The following is a 21,875-nucleotide window of genomic DNA, read 5'->3' as shown; positions in this document are numbered from 1 at the left end:
ATATTTCGGGAAATTTCGAACATGTCGATACAAGTCATGGTGACATTAAGGCCCTATTTGTTTAGAGGGCTTTTGGAGGGGTGGGAGAATTATACTTGCTTTCCTAAAAACATAGGAAAGTAAGGTGTTTGGTTAAGTGGGGTGGGAAAGTTCCCAGACATCTGCAAGTCAGGTTTTCCTATCTATTGATGTGTCTTTCATCCCACCCCCTCCCAAAGTCCCACCAAATCGGTGGGACTCTTGCATTGTTCAAAGGTAATGCTTCTCTACCTCTCTCATTCACCAGTTCTTCCTGGGCGGATTAAACGCAGAGTAAAATCAATCCATATTGTCAGCAAATTACGAGTTGAGGATCAAGAAATTGTTGATTTCATAATGGCCCAACGCAACTTCTCATGGGAGCAGCCACTGATGCTTAGCAGTGACATCCATGACTCTTCCATGGTCAATGATAGTACCATCATCGATCAACAATCACAACTATTTCCTGCTAATGGATTCTCTCCCAAGGACTCAATCAATCATTTCCTTCCATGGGTTTCTCCTACTAGTACAACATATAATCTGAATTTACTATGGGATTCCGCTCCGGGTATGCTAGCTAATCCGAATTTACAGTGGGATTCCAGATTCCGCTTCATTTCACAATAATATTTGTTCGGGGTATATATTCAAGAAGAATGGTTTGGGATCAATTTAGGATTTTAGATTTGGTTCGGTGTGGATTGGATCTGAAGTGTAATGGAGAGTGATCTATTTGTCGCAAAAGGTCTCTAATTCAAATGATTGATTTTTACTTAAAGCTAATGAGTTTCGTTCTTTTATTTTAGCTTTGTTTTGTTCTTTCATTTTGAAATTAACACTGGGTATCAATTGTTTTTTGCTGAACTTTATTCCCACCTCATCTCTTCATTTGATGTTCAAATACGTGTGGTTCTCTTCTAGGGAGACACTGAACTCTTCCTTGAACACAGAGGAGAATTGGGTAATTCTATTCTGCAGTAGACAAGCTAAGATGCTACTGCGTCAATGGCGGAAACTTCTCCCTTCTCAAGTCTCAACTCACCCTTTTTCTCTCTCCTCTCCATTGTTTGTCTTCCCCGCCTCTCTCTCTCCTCACTCTCACTCTCACTCTCCCTCTCTCCTTCCACCCAACCAAACGAGGTGTGGTGGGATGCTACAGTAACTTCCCCCCCCCCTTTACCATTCTGGTTGTTCACCCCACCAGCGTGTGGGACACATGCGTCAGACTATCCCACCCCATACTACCTTCTAAACAAACGGTGCCTAAAGCATATTTCAAGGTTTTGTCGAAATTCCACGAAATATTTTGGTTCGACAATGTTGAATCGAAACTTTGAACGATATGTAAGTTTTGCTGTTTTTTCGGTCAAAATATCATTGAAACGAAATGTATCATTCCAGTATCATTAATATAAAATGAAATGGGTCAAAATTTCAACCCATTTTGTGAACTTTGTTGGTTTCGACAAAACTGATTGGGAAAAGTTGGGGTTTGAGATATTTTGTAATGTAAAGGGTTCAGCTAAGAACCACTCTATAGTAGGATCGATAACAGTTGCAACAGATCATCAATAATAGAAGCAAATCAGAATTAGAAGGTTAACACCTAAATAGAAGGTAGCAAATACTAGGCAAACCAGCAATGGGAATGGACTCCAAATCTGATCGGGTGGAGTGGACAATGGAGAGAACCTTTGCTGAAAATTTCAGCCAATTCCAATGGCTAACTTGTGAAATATGAAGAAGATCCCAAAACAGAAGTTTAGGGCAGATCTTCAAAACCAGAGGAATTTAGAAAACCAAACTTGGGATCGAGTGTAGCCCTTGATTGTGTGATTCTGCTCTCCAAACCCCTGCTGAATATGAGTCTCAGTTGTAGAGATATTAGCACTTGACGTTTGCTGGAAATTCGAATCGCATGAGAGCCTCTGCCCTTCCTTGTGTTGAAACAATAGCAGCAGAACTTTAACTTAATAGATGGATTGACTCAAGTTTTCAAGAAGATCTCCAGCAGTTGGAAACAATCGCAGGCACAGCAACACAATTGGAAATCGATTGGGATAAGAAGAGAAGATAGGAGAAGAAAAGAAAAGGGGATAAGGAGATTCGGCTCTCTCAGCCCTAGGGATTTTGGCTCTCACCAGCCAGGCTCCCTGCCCTTCAAAACTTGCACAACGCAATCTAAACAACTACATTAATTCATAAAATCATGGGGTGCCTCTATGGGCAGATTACAATATATAAATAGACTCAAGGGGATGAGTCAAAAATAGAAAAATAGTAGTCTCTTATATGGGTGAGACTTGCTTTACAAGTAATGGGACCAAAATAGAAAGTAATTAGAATAGAAACTCCAACTCAGCTAAGCAACTAAATAGAAACTCTAATTTAGAAACAAATAACTAACAAAATAGAAACTAAATTACTCCTAAATCCCCACGCATAAAGCACCATGCAATCTGATCTTAGGCCCCACAAAATCTTCTAATAATATTCCACCAAGGCAAAATAAGAGGCTGTGGCACTGTTCACGTCAACAGTAACGTGAACAGTGTTTGGCCTTTTTTTCATCATGTTTTGTCCTACATCATTTTGCCCAATGACTCCCATACAAGTGCGAAACAAGTTATTGGACAGTAGCAACATTCTAGTGATTTTGATCATGCCCGGAACTTGATGTGGTAGTAAGACTCTAGGATGGGCAGAGGGGCGAAACTCTCTCTCTCTCTCTCTCTCTCTCTCTCTCTCTCTCTCTCTCTCAAAGTTCACAATGATCTATAAGATGACATTTAATAAAAGAATTATTTTTATTTTCCAAATACGCATATAGGCAAGGATGTATCAAACTTGCTCAATGGGATTCACTTACCAAGAATGAATTTACATGTTTGATATAGCTGAGGAGATTGGCGCAGAGATAAGAGAGTTGCCTCAGCTACTGCTGGATTGGTCTGCATCTGCAAGAGTAAAACAGGAAGTATGGTAAGTATCCAGGTCCAGTCCATGCATGATGCAACAAGCATAGAAAACCAAAAAGTAACTGCAGATTAAAGCAATTCATCACATGTATGCCATGATTAAATATCAATCTGCAAGTACATCAAGATATAAGACTCGAGAGAGGAAAAAAAAAATCTTTTAACCCATAAGTTCTGCCCTTGCCTTCAACATCATGCATTCTATGAAAGCAACAATAAAATGAAATAGAATATACATAATAAAAGGAAATGTAATATATTGAGGTTATTGGTCCTCTCTTTTTTGTGAATAATGAAATTTACTGATAAGAGAAATACAGAATAAACAGCCAAAGGCAAAGATAATACCCCAGGGAGAAGATACAGCCCTCCCCAACCTATCAGCTAGGAGCCAGAATACATAGAATCCCCCAACAGACAATTATCTGCATTTGCTGGAAACTCTACCAGGGCTATTACAGAAATAATTCACCTAATAACTGTTGCTCAGTGGCTTCTACCATCATATGCTGATTATCCAAAGAAGAGGCTATCATGGCCAAGTAATAGTAGGTTGTATCTTCATTTTATCAAGGCCAACTAATAGTAGGTAGTATCTTCTTTTTACCTACTTGCTTATTGATTATTGACTGTCCACAGTTTGAAAATGATCGATAAGGACTATAAAGAAAGTAAAATTATCACCTAGAGATCCCATTAACAGTTGCATGACATTCGACATTTGACATTTAACAGGTGTCAGTTTTCTTTTAATTCAAATTTATCCTCTTCTTTCTTCAGTTCATCTGAAGTTGGCGAGCCTTGGGCAACGGTTAAGTTGCTATCGCAACAATCAGGTTGCGGGTTTGAAACATGGAAACAGCCTCTCTACAAAGCAGGGGTAAGGCTGCGAACATATGCCCTTCCCAGACCCTGCAGTAGCGGGAGCCTCGTGCACTGTCACACTCTTTTTTTCTTTAGTTCATCTGAATGCAGATAGTGACCATCATTCAAACACTAGATCCATTCTTCCAATGCAACAATAAGGTTGTTGCAAATAATATAACCCTTAATTATTTGTATGATGGAATGGAGATTGGTATGTCAGTTTACAAGGCTAATTTTAAAAATACAAAATATTTAACATCCATCAAAACAAACCACTAAAAAGGGGGAATGTAGGTGATTATTTAGCATCTCTTCACGTCACAATTAATTATTTTCAAAGTACGGAGATCTAGTCAATTGTTTTCTTAATCAAAGATCAAGGTAATTTTTCCCTAAATAAAATGATGGGGAGAATTTTTCGTAGACGAATTTAATAGTGATTATATGCCTCACTGTTACTAAAGAAACGAAAATTATTCCAGCATGCTATATGTCATCCCGCAATCAAACAGGCACATTGTTTTAGGGTTTCATTTTCAGAGGTAGACAAATCAACAAATATTGTTCTTTCATAGTTTAATGTATGTCTGTAACTTAACATAAAATTATCTTCCACAATCTTCTTGAAAGTTGAAACAAGTGGAAAAGAGAGAGAGAGAAAGAGACAGAAATGAAGAATAAAATAATTCCCCAAACAAGGGAAGCTTAACAAGTTAAACCTCTACATCAATTGAGAAGAGTCTATAAATGACTTTAGATGCATTGATAAAAATTAAAAAAAAGTCAGCAACCAAACGGTATAGTTGAAGAAAACAAGAAGATAAAAATTTCCACTAATTTTCTTTTGAAGTGAATTTCACACACATGCACACGCGGACCTTGACAACAAAATGGAACAGATAAGTTTTTCTTGACTCTGGTCAAAAACTTTATTGAGCAAAGCTCAGTTCGGTTACACTTTGTAGACCTTTCTTCTTTGGTATAGCCATAAGGAGGCTTGATAGATTTCATCCCTTGAGGAAGCCAAGGACAAGGCATCCAAGCTCAGTCATCAGCCCTCTATTCTTGAGCCTTGTAAGGGCTGATTAAGAGCGCATTTGTGAAGGAACTAGTTACTTGGTGGCACCCTGGTCTTTATTCATTTGAATAATTGGGAGGTTATAATGATAATTTCCTTTCCTACTTATGGGAGATAAGCAAGGTGAGTTACATCATTTATAACTCAAAAGAGCCAACATATAAATTTCTCATACTCCAAATATTTGATTAACTGAATGAAGTCCAGGTTCTCAGAAAGTTTTCACATGCAAAACCCTAACTCGGTGAACAAATTGTACGTAGAGCGGAGAATGGAGATGGATTTATCAAATGAAATACTAGTTTAGCAGCAATGCTCACTTGTGATACCACATGTTAAAGACCAGAATGTTACATAAATTGGGACATAGAGCAGAACAAAATCATAAAAAATTATAGTTGAAAAGTTTAAATGTTTTGTAGTGTTTTGTCATGCAGTATCAAAGTATGTCACAATCATGCCGTGTATATTGTTATGCGCTTGGTCATGTACTGTGTCTTTTGTAATAATTGTATGATCTCAACTCCCAAGTGTCGGTGTGTGAAGTCTTCATTTTGGGGAAATGAGGTTGATGGTAATCTTTGAGAGAGTCCAATTTCAACAAACAATAATAATACATACATCACAAAGTTTGATTCTTTTTTCCTTTATATGATTCTGTGTGAAGCATTATAAAACTTTTACCATGTTTGGCTACTGTTCTAACTGGTAAAATATATTTTTCTTATTGAGAAGTGAACCACCCTGCTCGTATATCTTTTATATTTTGGGATTTCATCCCTCCTTTCTGGTTTGGCACCTTGACCACCTTTTGATGCAACATTTGAATTTTCTTAAAGAAGAGTAAGCTTAATATCACTCTCTGCACTCTTCAAAAGGCTCCCAAAACTCCTGAATATAAAAGAAATTATGCAAAATCCATTCATTCCCCATAGACATACATGCCCTAAGTGTGACAAAATCATAGCCAAATGGATGCATCAGCTCAAACCCATCACCTGAAACTGCCCCTTAAGTGCGTGTTTTTTTGCAAAGATGTTAAAATCAATCATATGCATGTTTCAGCTTCAGAACACTTCAGAGGAAGGTAACCGAAACCCCAAAAAAAGGAAAGCAAACAGCTCTAGCAACACGCACAAGTATCAGGATCAAATCAGGAAGAAATGATCGCTTGACAGTCAGCTATGCAACAATTGGAGCTTCAAATGTATACGACAGAAAGAGCAACTGAATGAAGCTCAATGAATACATCAACAACTAAACCTCACATATATCAACAAGGAACATCAGTATATCCTATCAAACACTTTCCAACCATCGACGCCGCAACGTGCAAATCCATACATCCAGGAAAAAAGCCAGATACTCCAAATAAAGTGAACGGATGGATTTTAAGTAACAGTAAATCTTACCAACAAAAATGCAGAGATCAAATCAGGTGGAAGAAAAATGTTCGCAAAACAATCAGCGATACATCAATTGGAACTTTAAAATTCTACAACAGAAATAGCAACTGTTTCAAGCTCAAGGAAAACAACTATTAGTCTATTAACCCTACTAAACCTCCATATCTCAACAATAAACATCGGTATAGCCTGTCAAAACATTTCCAAGCATCGATGCCACAAAGTGTAAGAGAAGACATCCAGTAAAATCTAGATACTCCAAATGAAACTAAGCGTATGAATATATCTTCTAGTCAACAGCAAATTTGTCTTTAACGAGGATGCATAGAGCAGAGATCATACCTGGATGTAACTGCAAGCTTGCTCGATTGCTTGCATGGTAGATTGAAACTGAGCCAAATCATCTGTTCTTCCATTGAAGAAACTCTGCATCTTCCGCTTTGGATTGTTAGACGATAACAACAACGATATAGTGGAGTGTTTAACTAGACTTTCAGAGAAATACGCAGAGAATGAAAGGAAAGGTAGAAGAGAATCTCGCGGACCGAACGAGAAGGGCTTTGAGGTTTATGTAAGTGTTCTAACGAACGACAGAGAAAGAGACCTTGTGGCGTACTGTGACGGGATTGAAGGGTACCTCTCGTCCTTCCAAGAAGAGGGACTAGCAGTCCCTTTTTACCAGAATGGTCCAGATCCTCTGCTGCACAGTAACACTTGCACAAGTTCTTTTCCCTTCTTATGGGTTAAGAAATAAAAAAAGGGCTATTTATCCCGTTGAGAACATGAATCCATATGTTTGTTTGGCAAATATTAAAAGGAACAGAAAAAGAACTCTGTCCGGAAGTGTGGCATACGTCAGCATTCTTATGAATTTATCTCTCCCGTGTCCACCCCATATGAAAAGACACCTCTGTCCCCTTGTTTTAAGGAGAAGAAAGATAGACACATAGGGGTGCTGAAATACTTCCCTGAAAGAAAATTGGATTTTCCTCCACCCATGGTGAATGGGATCTCATTCACGATAGGGTAGGAGAAGGTAGGAGAGGGTATCGAGATGGCATTTAGCGAAAATGCTAAAACCTTAGAGGGGTTTTATGAACTGTTGTATGGATGGAGGGAAACTTAGTCCTAAAAATAATGATAAATAACGAGAAAAATTTATAATCGAGTTTCCCTCCACCCACGGTGAATGGGATCTCATTCACCGCGGGGTAGGAGAGAGCAGGAAAGGGTATCAGGATGGTATTTTGGAACATTCTAAAACCCTAGGAGGAGTTTGTGAACCCTAGGGTGGTGGGTGAACCATCCTCTATTGGGTGGAGGGAAACTTGGTCTTGCTTATGTATCTTCTTCTTTTTGGAAAATTATTTATATGTGGGGAAATGTGGCCCCTGGCCCCCTACGCCCAAAACATGGTGGTAAAATGATAGCTTCGCACCCATGAAATGTGAAATGACGCTCTTGTTGATGATTTCGCACATGCTCTCATTGGGCCCTTGCATGCAGGGACCATGCTCCCCCCAATAGGAAACACTTCCCCCTTTTTTTCTTTTTTTGTTTGAACCAACGGCGTATGTTACTTTCTCTTTCAGACATTATCTCTCCTCTACCCTCCTAGTGATGAATCCAATGGATACCCCCTAATCGATGAGCTCCCCCATCTCCCAGCTCAAACAACATGAACCCTATAACTAAACATGCTAAATTACCTTAGGGTGGTAAGTCCTTGAACTAAGTGGTGGTTTTTTTTTTTCTTTTTTGGGTAAGACTAAGTGGTGGTTGTTCCATTAGAAACCTAATGTTCACCTCAATTTCAAAATTCACCTTAGGAGGATTCTCCATGAGGGCATTCCTATTCGGGATATTTTGGGAAAATAATTATCCTTCGATATGAGTTGTCCGCTTTGTAACTCTCATCGTGAATCGATTTGGCATATTTTCTTATCTTGTGTGTTTTTTCAAAATAATATGAACTGCTACACTATTGGGGCTATGGACGGAGACTTTTTCTAGTTCTTTGGTTCTATCCCTCTTTGATTCCCTTTTATGTCGTTAAAAGAATGTAATTGGTTTTTCAATGTGGTAGCTATTATGTTTTATTTCTTTTGAAGACACATGAATCAAATTGTAGTCTCTCATGTTAAGCCCAACCCTTTTGTTGGTATTGCATAATATCAACCCTTGGATCGATGACTTGCACTTGTCTTCATTTGCATCATCCGGACTCTTTTTCATGTCTGCTCCATATGGTGATACTGTTGCTTCGTCTGGTAATTTTTTTCTCTACCCACTTTGAGTTACTCTATTTTGAGATGCGTTTAATCTCTCATGTTAAGCATAACCCTTTTGTTGGTATTGCTTAATATCAACCCTTGGATCGATGACTTGCACTTGTCTTCGTTTGCATCATTTGCTCTCTCTTTCATGTTTGCTCCATATGGTGATACTACAGCTTCGTCTGGTAATCTTTTCTCTACCCACTTTGAGTTACCTATATTTGAGATGTGCATGAGCTTCTAACATCACCTTGAACGATTCAAGTTGACCATGGTCTAGTTTACCAAGGCCATTTTGTTTTGAAAAAATTGGGTTATGTGCTGACAGGGCAACAAGTTGAAGTTGAAGCTGAAGCTAGGGATCTCTTTCAAGGACTCTTAACAGCGAACATGATATGATGGTGTAGAGGCACAATCCCAAAATGGGGTGTCTACAGATGGGCTGGTGTTGAAATTGGACAACTTCTCAGGATTTAAAGAATATGGTAATGGAGTCTAAGAAAATTTTATGGTCATAGCACTCTTTTCATGTATATGTTGGATATGCGTGTCCATTAAATGCGGTTCAATTCGATTCGATCCTGTTTATTATGTATCAAACATTTCATACATTTTTGTTTAATATGATCACATGCAGTATAAATTTTTCGAGCATTGTATGTCCATAAGTATTACTTTAAATTGGTAGTCACTACTAGGGTTTGGGTTGGGCAGCCCTTATCATATAGTCGCCGCATTGGGTATGCCTACACATGTTTGATGTTGGGATATGAATGCGAGTATGCATATGTTGATGTGTGTATTGGCGAAGAATCTTATTTTGTCGATTCCCTCATGTATTTCTGACAGATGTAGGCCGAGACCCAGTACCTGAGAGGGTCTTGTCACTGACTCACTGCATGATGTGAGCAGATTCTTTGGTTCACCAATGACTGGTTCAAGAGAACTAAAGTCGGTGTTTTTGGAGTGCATAAATATTATGTGACTGAAAGAGTCACTCAACATGGTCTCAATTGCTCAATTGAGGAACATCAAGGAGAGTTAGTGTGGATGGTCGGATTTGAATCAGGATCTTGAACCGTTTTGTTAAATGGTTTTTGTAAAACATATTTTCACATAAAATGATAACTTATAATTATGTAGTTGGTTAAAGAGTTTAATCGTATTTTGTGGATACCGATCACATACACAGACGCTCCGATACAGACATGTACCATGGAATGGGGTTTGGCAGTACGAGTGTGCATGCCCTAAATTCCATGACGATGATGTTGTTTAGTAGAGAATTGGTGCATATTTGATATGCAGGGTTATTTATGGGATTTACTAATTATTAATTAATTTATTTGAACTAGTATGGACTTGAGACTAATTAATTAAGAGGCTCATTAATGTTTAAATTAATTAATTATAATTATTCCCTTTTAGATTTTGGTTATTCACTAATTATAAACCATCACTTGAGCCCATCAGGATTTTAAGTCAAACATGAGAGAGAGTGTTAGACTCTCACTGAGAATGAGGAGGCTCTTTAGAGCCTCACCTATTCAAAAACACCAAGGGAGGGATGGCTAAAGGAATCCAGCCTTGGATGAATTTTTCTGTCTCCCCCTCTGGAAAATCCGTCCCGTAGCACTCTCTCTCTCTTCTCTTTTATTCTATTGCTCACTAAAGTTGTGAGATCGGTTAGGTTTTGGAAACCTTGGAATTTCAGATTGGATGTAGATTTTGGAGAATAAATTCGGGTTTGGCTTAGGGATCTTCTATTGCATCAAGGAGATCCAGATTAGGGTTTGATTGATTGGCTCGTTAGGGGAAGAACCATTATTTGGAGGAGGAGCAACACTTGAGGCTCAACAAGTTAGTAGATCTTAATGTTTATAATTACGTTAAGTGTTTTTAATTATTTGGTAATAATGGGATATGAAAGAAATCCGAATTGATTTATTTTCCGCTGTGCATTCGAGTATGGGATGGATCCTTCTTTCCATGGGATGGAAAGGAGATGACCTGCTCTATTCTTGTGGATCCCATAATCTGATGGGACAAGAAAAGAGAGAGTTTGGTAAGAAATTTTTATACCAAACCCTAGTAGGGATTCACTAGGGTTCGCATGAGCAACCATGGGAGACCCGAATTTTATTTAGGGTTCCCATGGGCAAGGGTCACCAAGGGAGACCATGGGTTGACCCAGAGATTTTTCAAATGCTTGTGAACCCAAGATGATCCCATAGACTGTTATTTTAATGCTTGTTTTGTTGATATCATTAAAAATACCTTAGGGTGGCCCAATTACCTCTGGACAACCCAAGTTTTTACGTGACAAATTAGATGAAGAATTTAATTCTAAGAAGAGTTCATCAAGTAACAAGACGCAAGTTTGAAATTTAAGGACTACAAAAGAGTGCAAGGGAATAAATGAACAGTTAAAAAAATAAAAAGTGTTTTAATTAAAGGGAAAAGGTTTGTTGAGCCAGGTAGGGTATGTTAGCAACTCTATTTTAATATCTCTCCTTCTCACATGAAATGACCTTGTTGCCCTCTTATGTATGATATTGTTTTATTCCATCTAATTAGTATGCTACCCTGTCTTTTTAGGTAACAATTGGTACGCTACCCTATGGCACTTGCTCAAATAGCCCTCTCCATTAAATTAGGTCAAAAACTTTGACACGTGGTTGATCATATCATGGACCTATATATACAACAGGTATAATTGCAATATCATTCCGTCATGTCATTAAAAATTGATGAACTTTTGCCTATTTACATTTTTTTTTTAATTGAGCAAAAAGCTAGGGATCCAAGGTTTTATTCTATCTTTATTCTCCTCCGTCACTCCATGTGAGAAATAAGCACTGAATGTCCATTTTCAACACATTTTTGTCGAAACAAAAAGGACTAAACTTCTTTACCAAAAAAAAAAAGAAGTAAAGGGACTAACCTACTCCAACCAATTAGAGAACAAGAGTACAACACATTATTGCCCACATGAAACAATGATATTGTTTGACTAAAAAAGAAAGGATATTGCTCTAAATTAATGGATTAAATGATGGGAAAATTTCTTAGATCCACTAGATAAGAACAAAAATTACAAGATAAGTAGCTTTCAAATTTGTTTTACATCCATTACTTTATATCTTAAAAAGATTTACTTAATCCCCAAAGTTGGTTAGTACTCATGAGTCATGCCACGCAAGAATAAAATAAAAATAAACTTTCAAAATTGCCCCAACCTCATTTAAATGTTTTAAAAATCGTGAAATCCGATGAAAGTGCACCTTAATTGTAGGAGTAGAAATCAATGTCCCTATTACCCCTAAAAAAAATAAAATTTGAAAACAAAGCTATTGCGTGGAGTCAAAAGCGAAGTAAACCTTAATTGTTGGAATAGAAAACAATAGGAACCTATTTAAAAACAAAGGATGGTTCACCCACCATCATAGGGCTTACAAACCCCTCATAGGGTTTTACATGTTCCAAATACCCTCCCGATACCTACCCTCCCATTCACAGTGGGTGGAAGGAAACTCAATCCAAAAAAAAAAAAAAAAAAAGGCAGATAAAGTTGCATGCCCTTCCCTCATATTTCCCATCTAAAACATATTCTTGGAGCAATTTTGAGAGTTTGCTTTTATTTTATTCTTGCATGACATGAATACTGGAGTAATCTTCACAAAATAGAGAGTAATGGATGTAAAACAAATTTACCAAAAAAAAAACAAAGATGTAAAACAAATTTGAAACCTAATTATCTTATAATTTCCGTTCTTATCTAGTGGTCCTAAGAAATTGACCTTTAATCATGTAGGGTTGTCCAGTCGTGTAGTGTTTGCACTAGCACAGGACCAATGAGAACCAGTATAAGGACATCGACATAGATGCAATATTTTATTTCATAGGGCAGGGCGGTACTTTCACGCACTCCTATGATAAACTTAGGAATTTGTAGGTAGAATTAACTTGAATATCATAAATGTGCAGGTGGTGGGAGAGTTATAGAGTACTCGAACTACTAATCCATGCTTTTCCATCTTTTGGGAGCCGTTGGATTGGTCTAAATTTGAGAAATGAAATAAATCCCTAATCAGTGGTAGAAGTATAAGTTTAAAATAGTACTGGTACTACCCCTGCTTTCCTCACCTCTTAGCAGCCCTAGTTATTAACGTCCACTTCGGCGGCACCTTCTCTTCCGAAAAACGAAAACCAAAGTCCCTCTCGCTCTCGTTAATACTTTTACATACTCTGCTACAGGGACGAATGAACTCAACGAGGCGAAGAACAGTTAAGGGTACGGTTTTCTTCTGAAATCAAATGATTTATTTTCTTTATATATAATTCCCGAAGTTTAAATGGTTCTGGGTTCATGATTTTATTTGTTATTATTGAGTCAAATCAACAGTTTGTTTCTTAAGCTCCCAAGTAACCTATTTATAAAATCAAACTGATGTTGACTCCGGAGAATTATTTGTTTTTCTGAATATTTGAAGTGAAACTGATATTGATTTGAATCGTGTGAACTGGGTTTCTGAAGCTATACGTGTTTCTGCATTGTTTTATTTGATCTTTGGACATGATGTAAGAGATTGTCCATGTATTTCTCTCTCTTGTTTTCCTTTTAATGCAAAATGTAAGAATTATTTGCTTTTTTTTAATGTTCGAAGTGAAACTGCTATTGATTTCACTTGTGTGAACTGGGTTTATGAATCTATACGTGTTTCTGCATTGTTCCATTTGATCTTTGGACATGATGTAAGAGATTGTCCATTAGGTATTTATATAACTTTCTTAAAGTTCGTTATAATTTGAACTGTGTTTTACTGCGTCTTGGACAATCTCTGTGAATTCAACTAGCAATTTTCAGAGAAAACTGGGTTTATGAATCTATACGTGTTTCTGCATTGTTCCATTTGATCTTTGGACATGATGTAAGAGATTGTCCATTAGGTATTTATATAACTTCTTGAAGTTCGTTATAATTTGAACTGTGTTTTACTGCGTCTTGGACAATTTCTGTGAATTCAATTAGCAATTTTCAGAGAAATTGTTATCCTTTGAATTTTCTATTTCGCTTTTTGGTCTCATTGGCTGGATCTTTACAAAGGCATTTGCATCTTACTTTTCTCTTCTTTTGTCTTTCTGTTCTTGAGTTGAAGTTTAGAGAAAACTTATTTAAATGTGTTTGATTGGATAGGATTGAAGAGGAGTGTTCCTGATTGTGGAGCAGCTGTTCTCCTTCCCTCTTAGTCATTTGGCTTTAGTCTTTTACGTTGGAAAAAGATGGGGTATCCAGTTTTACAGCTGAAGACTATAGGGGATATTCCTTGTCTTCATGGTCTACAGTTCAATAATAATCATGTGAGAGTTAATTATGGTGTCAGCCACTGTTCATTGATTAGAGAACCTGTGTTTCACCTCCATTGCTCAGCCAGAGGCTGGCTTAACCTTGGATCTCGTATACAATGGCGAGGGCATTTTGGTTTTGACAGAAATGAATATTTTCTACAATGTAGAGGACAGCAGAGGAGCATCTGCATCGATAGTGCTAATGAAAGTGGGAAAGAGAACTGGAACTTGGAAAGATCCATCATGGATGTTCAGAGGACACCAAAAGATACCCAATTGGATTCTGAGAGACTACCAAATGTGCCATGGTTGTATACAGATGGATCTTTTGTTGATAACGATGAAGAGTCCAACAACAAAGTCCTTCATAATTTCTGCAGCAAAGGGAAGATAAATGAAGCATCAAACCTTATTGGTGTAATGGCACGGAGAAACCAGATTCCTCATTTCCCCACTTGCCAAAACATTATCCGTGGCTTGATTAATGCTGGTAGCATCGACAAAGCCACAAAAGTGTTGAGCATAATGATATTTTCTGGTGGTGTGCCCGATATTATCACTCACAATATGTTAATTGGGGGTCTCTGTAAGAAAGGGCACTTGAAGTCTGCAATTGATCTTTTGGAAGACATGAGCTTGAGTGGTTGCCCTCCAGATATAATCACATATAATACCATACTTCGTTGCATGTTTGACCATGGTAGGTTTGATCAGGCAATAGGGTTTTGGAAGGAGCAGTTGAGAAAGGGGTGCCCTCCATATATAATCACGTGCACTGTGCTTGTAGAACTAGTCTGCAGGCATTGTGGGGCTGAGCGTGCTATAGAGGTTTTGGAAGATATGGTGATAGAGGGCTGTTCTCCTGATATTGTGACCTATAATTCCCTTGTTAATTCTACATCTAAGGAAGGGAAGTATGGAGAAACAACCTTGGTGATCTCCAATCTTCTTTCACAAGGAATGGAACCTAATGCTGTCACTTACAACACCCTTCTTCATTCTCTCTGTAGCCGTGGTTATTGGGATGACATGAATGATATCCTCTCCCTCATGAATGAGACGTCCAATCCTCCTACGATTGTTACTTACAATATTTTGATCAATGGTCTGTGTAAACAAGGGCTTCTTGATCGGGCCATCGACTTTTTAGATGAAATGGTTTGTCGAGATTGTTCTCCTGACATCATTACTTATAATACCCTTCTAGGGGCTCTATGTAAAGTGGGGATGACAGATGAGGCTCTTTGTATACTTCATTCCTTATGTGATAGTGGCTGCTCACCTGTTTTGATTACTTATAATACGGTTATAGATGGTTTAGCAAAGACGGGTGATATGAAGAATGCAACAAGGCTTTATAGTGAGATGATTGAAAGTGGAATTAATCCTGATGATATTACATTCCGTTCACTTATTTGGGGTTTTTGTCGGGATGGTTTAGTTGAGGAGGCTGTCGAGATTTTAAGGGAGATGGCTAAGAGAAACCATAAGATTAGAAACAGCACTTACAGTTCTGTAATCCAGGGATTATGCCAAAAGAACAAGGTGGATATGGCTATCCAAGTTCTAGACATGATGATCTCAAGTCGTTGTAAGCCCAGTGAGACAATTTATGCCAAACTCATTAAAGGTGTAGCTGCTGCTGGTATGACAGAAGAGGCTGTAAAGCTACATCAGAAGCTGATTGAACATAAGGTTCTTAAGGAAAAAATCCTGCCTGATTAGGGGGAGTGGGCGCAAAAGCTTCAGCAGAATTCGTGCACTTATCTTTTGGGTGCTTGTGGCTGCTTCAATTTTGTCCTTCACTTGTATGGCATATACTGTTTAAAGCGGTAAATTACTAATTCATCTTGTCCTCATGATTTGTTATTTCCAATTTGCATTGAGCAGTTCTATCTTGGCCTCTTGGGTTATCCACTACCACTATTTTGACTAGTGCTTTATGGAAGCTGTATGTGGTTAATTCTCAGGATGAACAGCTAAAGCACAATCAGTCTTGTAAAGATAGTCTATGCCTTTCAATCTTGCAATGATAGTCTATGCCTTTCAATGTTGCGAGGATAATCTATGCCTTTCAATGACAATGTTAAAATCTTGTCTTGTTTCTTATGTTTCCTTCTACTATTTTGGATCATAATGTGCATTTCATTTTGTGCTCTATCGAATATTAATATGGAATTTGAAATCTGTTAAAAGTCGTAATTGAATTTTGGCCAGTCGTTGACTAAAACTGATTTTTTCCTGGCTTTGTCATACCAGGGAGGTTCAAACATCCATATCTACTCATTGCTCCCGGGATTACCCTTTCACCTGGAGAGCTGCTACAAGAATAAGCAAGATGCAGTAGTAATCTGCCGAAATGGTTGAGTAGAACCATTATCTATTGAGAGCACTTTGCAATGGCATGTCATGTCTAGAGTTACCAGTTCGCTGTTTGCGTGGTTCTATTGTAAGTTCTTACAAGTTACATCAACTCGGACACTCTGAAAGTTCATTAGATGCAGAAGAGATGCCCAGAAACTATAATATAGGCTCTGTGTATAACTGTATATGAGTTCCTCTAGAGTTGAATATGTTCATTATTTACATGATCCTATGTTACCTCTGGACCACACCAGTCAGACACTGTTCAACTGGAGTGGAGGAATATTTTAAGTCCATGGGAGAACAAAAGAAATCTGCACCCTCTTGATGAAGCAAACGGCAGATTTCTGGCAATTTGACCACTTTGACAGGAACAGAGTTATGGCAAAAGTATCCAAAACATTCATTTAATGTAAATACTTAGGCTATGAGTGTTATTTTGGACCAGTTATGATGTTTTTGTGCCGTTTTTGTGCTGTATGAGATGAATTGGTAGATTGGTTGTTCAGAACATCTGGTTGGTTCTATGTTTCATTGAGGGGATGTAGGAGTAGTTGGAAATTTAAGCAGACTAACCAAGCCATGGTAATCGATCATACACTGAAAAAGATAATAAACCTGACCTGAAGGTCCGGTTGGTCGGACCTGAATGGACAAGCCTGGACTATGTATCCCAACGGAAATTGGGATCTCAATTCTCAGTTTCCTATCCTGATGGTTCTTACGATTTCGAGTTGTCTCGGACACAATGCATGTCTTCCGCCTGGTTTTTCTATTATTAGTTGTTAAACAATGCTTTATATCTCTAATCCAGAAACTATTAACTAATCCTCTTTGTAATTAATGAGGAATGTGGGTAGAAGTGAAACAATCACCTTGGTCCTCTTTCTTAGTAGTTGCAGTAACAGACCTGATTAATTTTCAAAACTCCAATTTTACTCTCATATACCAGGATATGGTCACAATTCCAATCGTTGGTGGCGAAGATGATAAATTAGAAAAAAGTGTAGGGTTTCTCCTTTTGTTTTTCAATTGTACTGTCTTCAGTGTTGATTATTTTCAAGTTTTTTTCCGACAAATGTGGGATTTAATTGAAATTTTATCCATCATTAGGCAATGAAATGGACTTGTAGGCAAAATGTGAATATGTGATGGCCAATAGACAAATCTACCTGGCGAAAGAACCAGGTGACAGGAGCCCTGCAGTAGCTGAATCACAATTCCTTTATCTTACATGTATGTGATTACATCACTTGCTGGTGGTTACCTGATCAAGTCAAATGATAGAAAAAGATATCTAGTTATATTTAGGTCAGAGTGTGTTAGACTAGAAGGTTAAATACAAAGAAAAAGTTTCCCTTCACCACACGATGAAGATTCATAAACCCCCATAGGGTTTAATATATTCCCCATATTACTCTCCTGATGCCATTCTGCACACATTTGATACCCTGTGGTGAATAGATTTTCATTCACCGTGGCTAACGAAAACTTGGTTCTAAATACAATTAGTAAAATGGCAATCGAATATTTATTTTTTTTATATGGGATTGGTCTGGTAGGATTCCAACATCATCTGATAAATATAATTATCAAATATGATAAGAGTTTTAATATATTACACAATTATGATCACAAAAGTTTCCTTTTTTTGAAAAAAGAAATTCAATTTCATTCCCATTCTCTTCCTTTTACTTACAATTAGAAACTTCTTGGAGTCTTCCTTATCACTAGCCTCCAATGGCAAAGCTAAAATAGTACACCATCCTCTGGATCCTATAAAGAACATAACTTATGAAGAAACTGCGAAGTTCACAAAAGAAAAAGTAAACTTCTTTTTTTTTCCTTTCTTCTTTATCGTCTTCATTTATCTGCCCCTCCATTTCCTCTCATGGTGGGTAGGTGGGGGGGGGGCAAAATGACCACCCTACCCCCTGCCCGAACACACTGCCTAGGTGGGGTCCACTCCCCCCTGTTAGATGAAATGGAGGAAATGGAGGGGCAGATAAATGGAGACGATAATTTTCCCTTTTCAAATCAAAGAGATTTGGTTGCAAAGTAAAGTAAAATTTAATAGTCATATTTAGAATATTTTGGAGTTGAGCTCCGCAATCATGTTGGGCAATGATCCCCCCAAAAAATTTTTAGTATTGATTTGATTCACTACCCTTCCCTTAATTTCCCTTGCAACCAGACGAAGCCTATAGGTAGGAACTTCACTGACTTTGCTAGTCCACTCCCAGAAAAAAGTACATAGGAAATTCATGATCAAGCTATATTCAAATTATAACAAAATCAAATAAGGAAAAGAATCCAAATAATATACATAAAAATACAGACTACACTGAAGATTTAAAGCAGGAACAAGGTTCAATCAGCTGCTCATTTGAGTTGAGTGCATTCAGCATTGCTTGATTACATGATTCTTTCTGATGGGTTCAATTCCACCTTAAATCTTACAGACATTAAATCAACCTCAAACCCTGTACATTTCTATCTTCTTTTTCTCCATTGCCTTTGGAAACCAAGAATTGGGTACTAGTGACCAAACACAAAGGGCCTCCTTGCAAGTTCAGGACTTGTAAAATTCCAACTGCTGAAGAATGTGAGAGTAACATGACTCTTCAATCAATTTCTTCAGGAATTCCATTTCTGGTTCACATTCATTAATTTCGCTTTCAATACCCGAGTTACAGTTAGAGATGCCAAACTGTAGACATATCCCTTGAATCAAAGTATAAGATCAATTTGGTCCTCTCATGGCTGAAATAAATACACCAACAGGAGTCGCTAAGGAGGCAAACTATCTCTATTGAGATGTAACAAGAACTGATTAAAATCTATCACTCACAGAAACATATAAATAGATACCCAAATCAAGGGTGCACTGGGACGGCCCTTTACGGCCCAAATCAAGGAAAAGGAACAGAGCTATGTCTTGCTTTCAAAATTTGTGAGTTCTTTGTATACATTAAGCATGGGGAAAATTCTGTTCAAGCATCTGAAGGCTTTTTTGGAGATAAATTCCCTATCAAGAAGTGCATTCGCTAACTCCAAAGCCTCAGCTCTCCATCCAGCATAACCCATACCTTCAATCAGTAAAATGTAACTGTTTTCGTTCGGCTTACACCCCTTCTCCACCATTTCTGCTAGTATATCGATGGCCTTGTCAATCTTATGTACTTTACACAACCCAAGAAGCACAGTATTATAACTTATAACTGTGGGCAAGAACCCAGCATCCTCCATGTCCCATAACAACCCAATAGCTTCATCCACCATTCCATCCCTACAAAGATATGATATTAGTGTGTTGTAAGTGATTTCATCAGGATCAATTCTTTCACCAACCATTTGTGAGACCAAACCCAGAGCTTTCAACCTGTCCCCACCACTCAACAGTCCACTGATCATTGTGTTGTATGTACTAACATTTGAAGGGCATCCTGTTTGGATGAGCTTCTCGAATATTTCCAAAGCCTGATCAGCATTTCCACTTTTACAGAGAGCAGCCAAGATAGTGTTATAGTTGACAGTATCAGGGGAACAGCCATTGGAGATCATGTATTCCAAGACCCCAATTGCCAAATCCAATCTCCCTTCTTTGCAGAATGTGGAAATCAATGGATCATAACTGTAAGTATCAGGAATGAATCCCCTTGCTATCATAACTTTCAACATGTCAATTGCCTGCTCGACCTTCCCCTCGTGACAAAATGAGCTGATCAGAATACTATAGGTAACAACATTAGGATCGCAACCCCTTGAAAGCATCTCAGCCATTAGTCTCTCCCCATCATCCCATCTCCCCTGATTTAAGAATGTCCTTAACAAGATATTGTATGAGATCACATCTGGTTCACAACCCTGAGAGGGCAAATTCATAACAAACTCAAAAGCTCGATCCACCATCCCTTCCTTGCACATTCCCCTAATGATGGCATTGTAAGTATACATATCAGGTTGAAGCCCTTTGGACATAATCTCATTGAGAAGCTTCATTGCTTCATCTATGCCACCTTCAGCAATGGTTGCATCAATCAGGATAGTGTAAGTAATCACATTTGGGCGACAGTTATCCTTCAATAACTGATCCAAGACTCTGAGAGCTAATCCAAGCTCCCCTCTGCTACAGAGACTCCCAATCAATATATTATATGTAACTACATCAGGCAAACAACCTCGGGTTCTCATATGGTCCAAGACTTTGGTAGCAGAGTCGATGCGGTTCAGTTTGCAAAACCCACTGATCACCGCATTATAAGCAAACACATCAGGCTCTCCATGAGATTCCAAGATCTCCATGACCCTCACTGCTTTTTTAACATTTCTCGAATTGAAAAAACCTTGTATAAGTTTTGTACAGGGAATTACATCTGGTTTGTGACTCTTATTTACCATGCACTCAAGAAAATAAAGTGATTCACTGTATTTTCCTGTTTTGCAGGATCTATTGAAGAGTTTCAATAGACGGGTCTCTTCGAAATCAGGAGATTGGGAATGGGCAGCCCTTGTTTCAGTAGAAACCCTAATCCTCGGTAGTTTTCTGGTGTAACAGTGGTGAGGGATATGGTTTCTGCAACTAACCAAGCAACTTCGACGAGTATAGGAAGTGGGTTTCGTGTGCGTACCAATGGAAACACGTTGAGTAAAGAATTCGTTAGAGAAGACCGCCATTGATTGCTGAATACTTGAACTGTGTGTTCTGCGTGTGTTCCGTTGAAGATTGCATAAACTATCGAATCGGCGGAAATGGAAACTTGGAGAGAGAAGTGGGAAGAGAAGTACCTGCAACTGCAAGTTGTGTCATGTCACGTCATATCCATGGAGTTGCGATGAACATCGAAAGAAAGTTAGGTCGTTGAATTCTAGGCTTTGGATTTGGGATTTGGGATTTGAGAGAAAATTCAAAATATCCTATTATTAGTTACTATTTTAAGAAAGTTTTTCATCAAAAAGTAACGGTATCGTCGAAAGAAATAGTAACGGGCTTCCTTTGTGGCCATAAATCTATAACAGAGAAAAGGTTCCTGCGTGGGAAGCAGGGGCTACGCTCACGTACAGTGGATGATGGAATGGTCGTCATGCCCCCATGTCTCATGTATGGTGGAAATTCCATCGCCCATTGATTGTGCTGCCGCGCATATTTTCATTGACTGGCGTGTAAGGAATGGCCTCTGTGTCCCACACAGAGAATGGCTTCCCAAATCTATAATACAGAGATTCGTGGTTTTTTTTTTTGGGAAGCAGTTTTCTGTATGGGAGTGTAGTCTACGCTAGCACTCCCATGTGTCTATCTCTCTCCTCCTTAAAACAAGGGGGCAGAGTTGTCGTTTCACATGGGGAGGAGAGAGATAGACTCATGGGAGTGTTGACGTAGGCCACACTCCCGGATAGAGAACTTTTTCCCTAGAATGAAGAAGAAAAGTTATAGAATTTCATTTTTTAGATAAAGGAATATTATGATCGTTTTTGCCGAGGTATCCAAGTTATATAAATATTGGAATCAATGAGTAGAAACTGGCCAAACTGT

At 38.2% G+C, this 21,875-nt stretch overlaps 4 protein-coding genes across 17 annotated transcripts in view; 1 reads left to right on the top strand and 3 right to left on the bottom strand.

The window, feature by feature from the left end:
- The window catches only part of LOC122639854 (exportin-4), a 104,767-nt gene extending 97,721 nt beyond the window's left edge, over window positions 1-7,046 (bottom strand). For 2 of the 11 annotated variants that reach the window (XR_006329592.1, XR_006329591.1), the window contains exons 1-2: window positions 6,696-7,031; window positions 2,894-2,981 (exon numbers count right to left, since the gene is read on the bottom strand). Coding sequence is in view for 6 of the 11 variants with exons in the window: in XM_043832932.1 (XP_043688867.1) it covers window positions 2,894-2,981; window positions 6,696-6,785 (178 nt within the window). In the remaining 5 variants the exon portion in view is untranslated. Of the gene's footprint in view, window positions 1-2,893; window positions 2,982-6,695 lie in introns of those variants that run through there. The other 9 variants (XR_006329590.1, XR_006329589.1, XM_043832932.1 and 6 more) reach the window with 9 other exon arrangements.
- Window positions 1-21,875, bottom strand: part of LOC122639940 (H/ACA ribonucleoprotein complex subunit 3-like protein) — a 33,477-nt gene that overhangs the window by 1,477 nt on the left and 10,125 nt on the right. Inside the window, exons 5-6 of the mRNA XM_043832996.1 lie at window positions 17,212-17,217; window positions 9,628-9,637 (exon numbers count right to left, since the gene is read on the bottom strand). The gene's annotated coding sequence lies outside the window, so the exon portion shown is untranslated. The remainder of the gene's footprint in view (window positions 1-9,627; window positions 9,638-17,211; window positions 17,218-21,875) is intronic.
- LOC122639905 (pentatricopeptide repeat-containing protein At1g08610) lies at window positions 12,874-16,789 on the top strand. 2 transcript variants are annotated; one of them, XR_006329595.1, is made up of 3 exons: window positions 12,874-12,923; window positions 13,827-15,810; window positions 16,238-16,789. XR_006329595.1 is itself a non-coding variant. In XM_043832948.1 (2 exons), the coding sequence occupies exon 2, from the start codon at window positions 13,913-13,915 to the stop codon at window positions 15,701-15,703; it is 1,791 nt and encodes a 596-aa protein (XP_043688883.1). In that variant the 5' UTR covers window positions 12,874-12,923; window positions 13,827-13,912; the 3' UTR covers window positions 15,704-15,854. The 2 variants fall into 2 exon arrangements, 1 of the variants encoding a protein (XP_043688883.1); XM_043832948.1 differs by lacking the exon at window positions 16,238-16,789 and having other exon boundaries at window positions 13,827-15,854.
- On the bottom strand, window positions 18,668-21,223 carry LOC122639913 (pentatricopeptide repeat-containing protein At3g04760, chloroplastic-like). Of its 3 annotated transcripts, none has more exons than XM_043832957.1 (2): window positions 19,247-21,223; window positions 18,668-19,210 (listed from the first exon to the last, which is right to left on the bottom strand). In XM_043832957.1, the coding sequence occupies exon 1, from the start codon at window positions 21,017-21,019 to the stop codon at window positions 19,274-19,276; it is 1,746 nt and encodes a 581-aa protein (XP_043688892.1). In that variant the 5' UTR covers window positions 21,020-21,223; the 3' UTR covers window positions 18,668-19,210; window positions 19,247-19,273. The 3 variants fall into 3 exon arrangements, with proteins under 3 accessions (XP_043688892.1, XP_043688899.1, XP_043688907.1); XM_043832964.1 differs by having other exon boundaries at window positions 18,668-19,224; window positions 19,261-21,223; XM_043832972.1 differs by having other exon boundaries at window positions 18,668-19,153; window positions 19,273-21,223.

This window comes from Telopea speciosissima, chromosome 1 (genome assembly GCF_018873765.1).
Source record: "Telopea speciosissima isolate NSW1024214 ecotype Mountain lineage chromosome 1, Tspe_v1, whole genome shotgun sequence".
Lineage (NCBI taxonomy): Eukaryota > Viridiplantae > Streptophyta > Magnoliopsida > Proteales > Proteaceae > Telopea > Telopea speciosissima.
The sequence above is the reverse complement of the archived record's forward strand: the minus strand, read 5'-3'. Positions and strand labels throughout refer to the sequence as shown.

What these genes read in the sequence shown, in the direction of transcription:
- LOC122639905 (XM_043832948.1), top strand. Translation starts at nt 13,913, where the DNA reads ATGGGGTATCCAGTTTTACAGCTGAAGACTATAGGGGATATTCCTTGT.
- LOC122639913 (XM_043832957.1), bottom strand. Translation starts at nt 21,019, where the DNA reads ATGGCGGTCTTCTCTAACGAATTCTTTACTCAACGTGTTTCCATTGGT.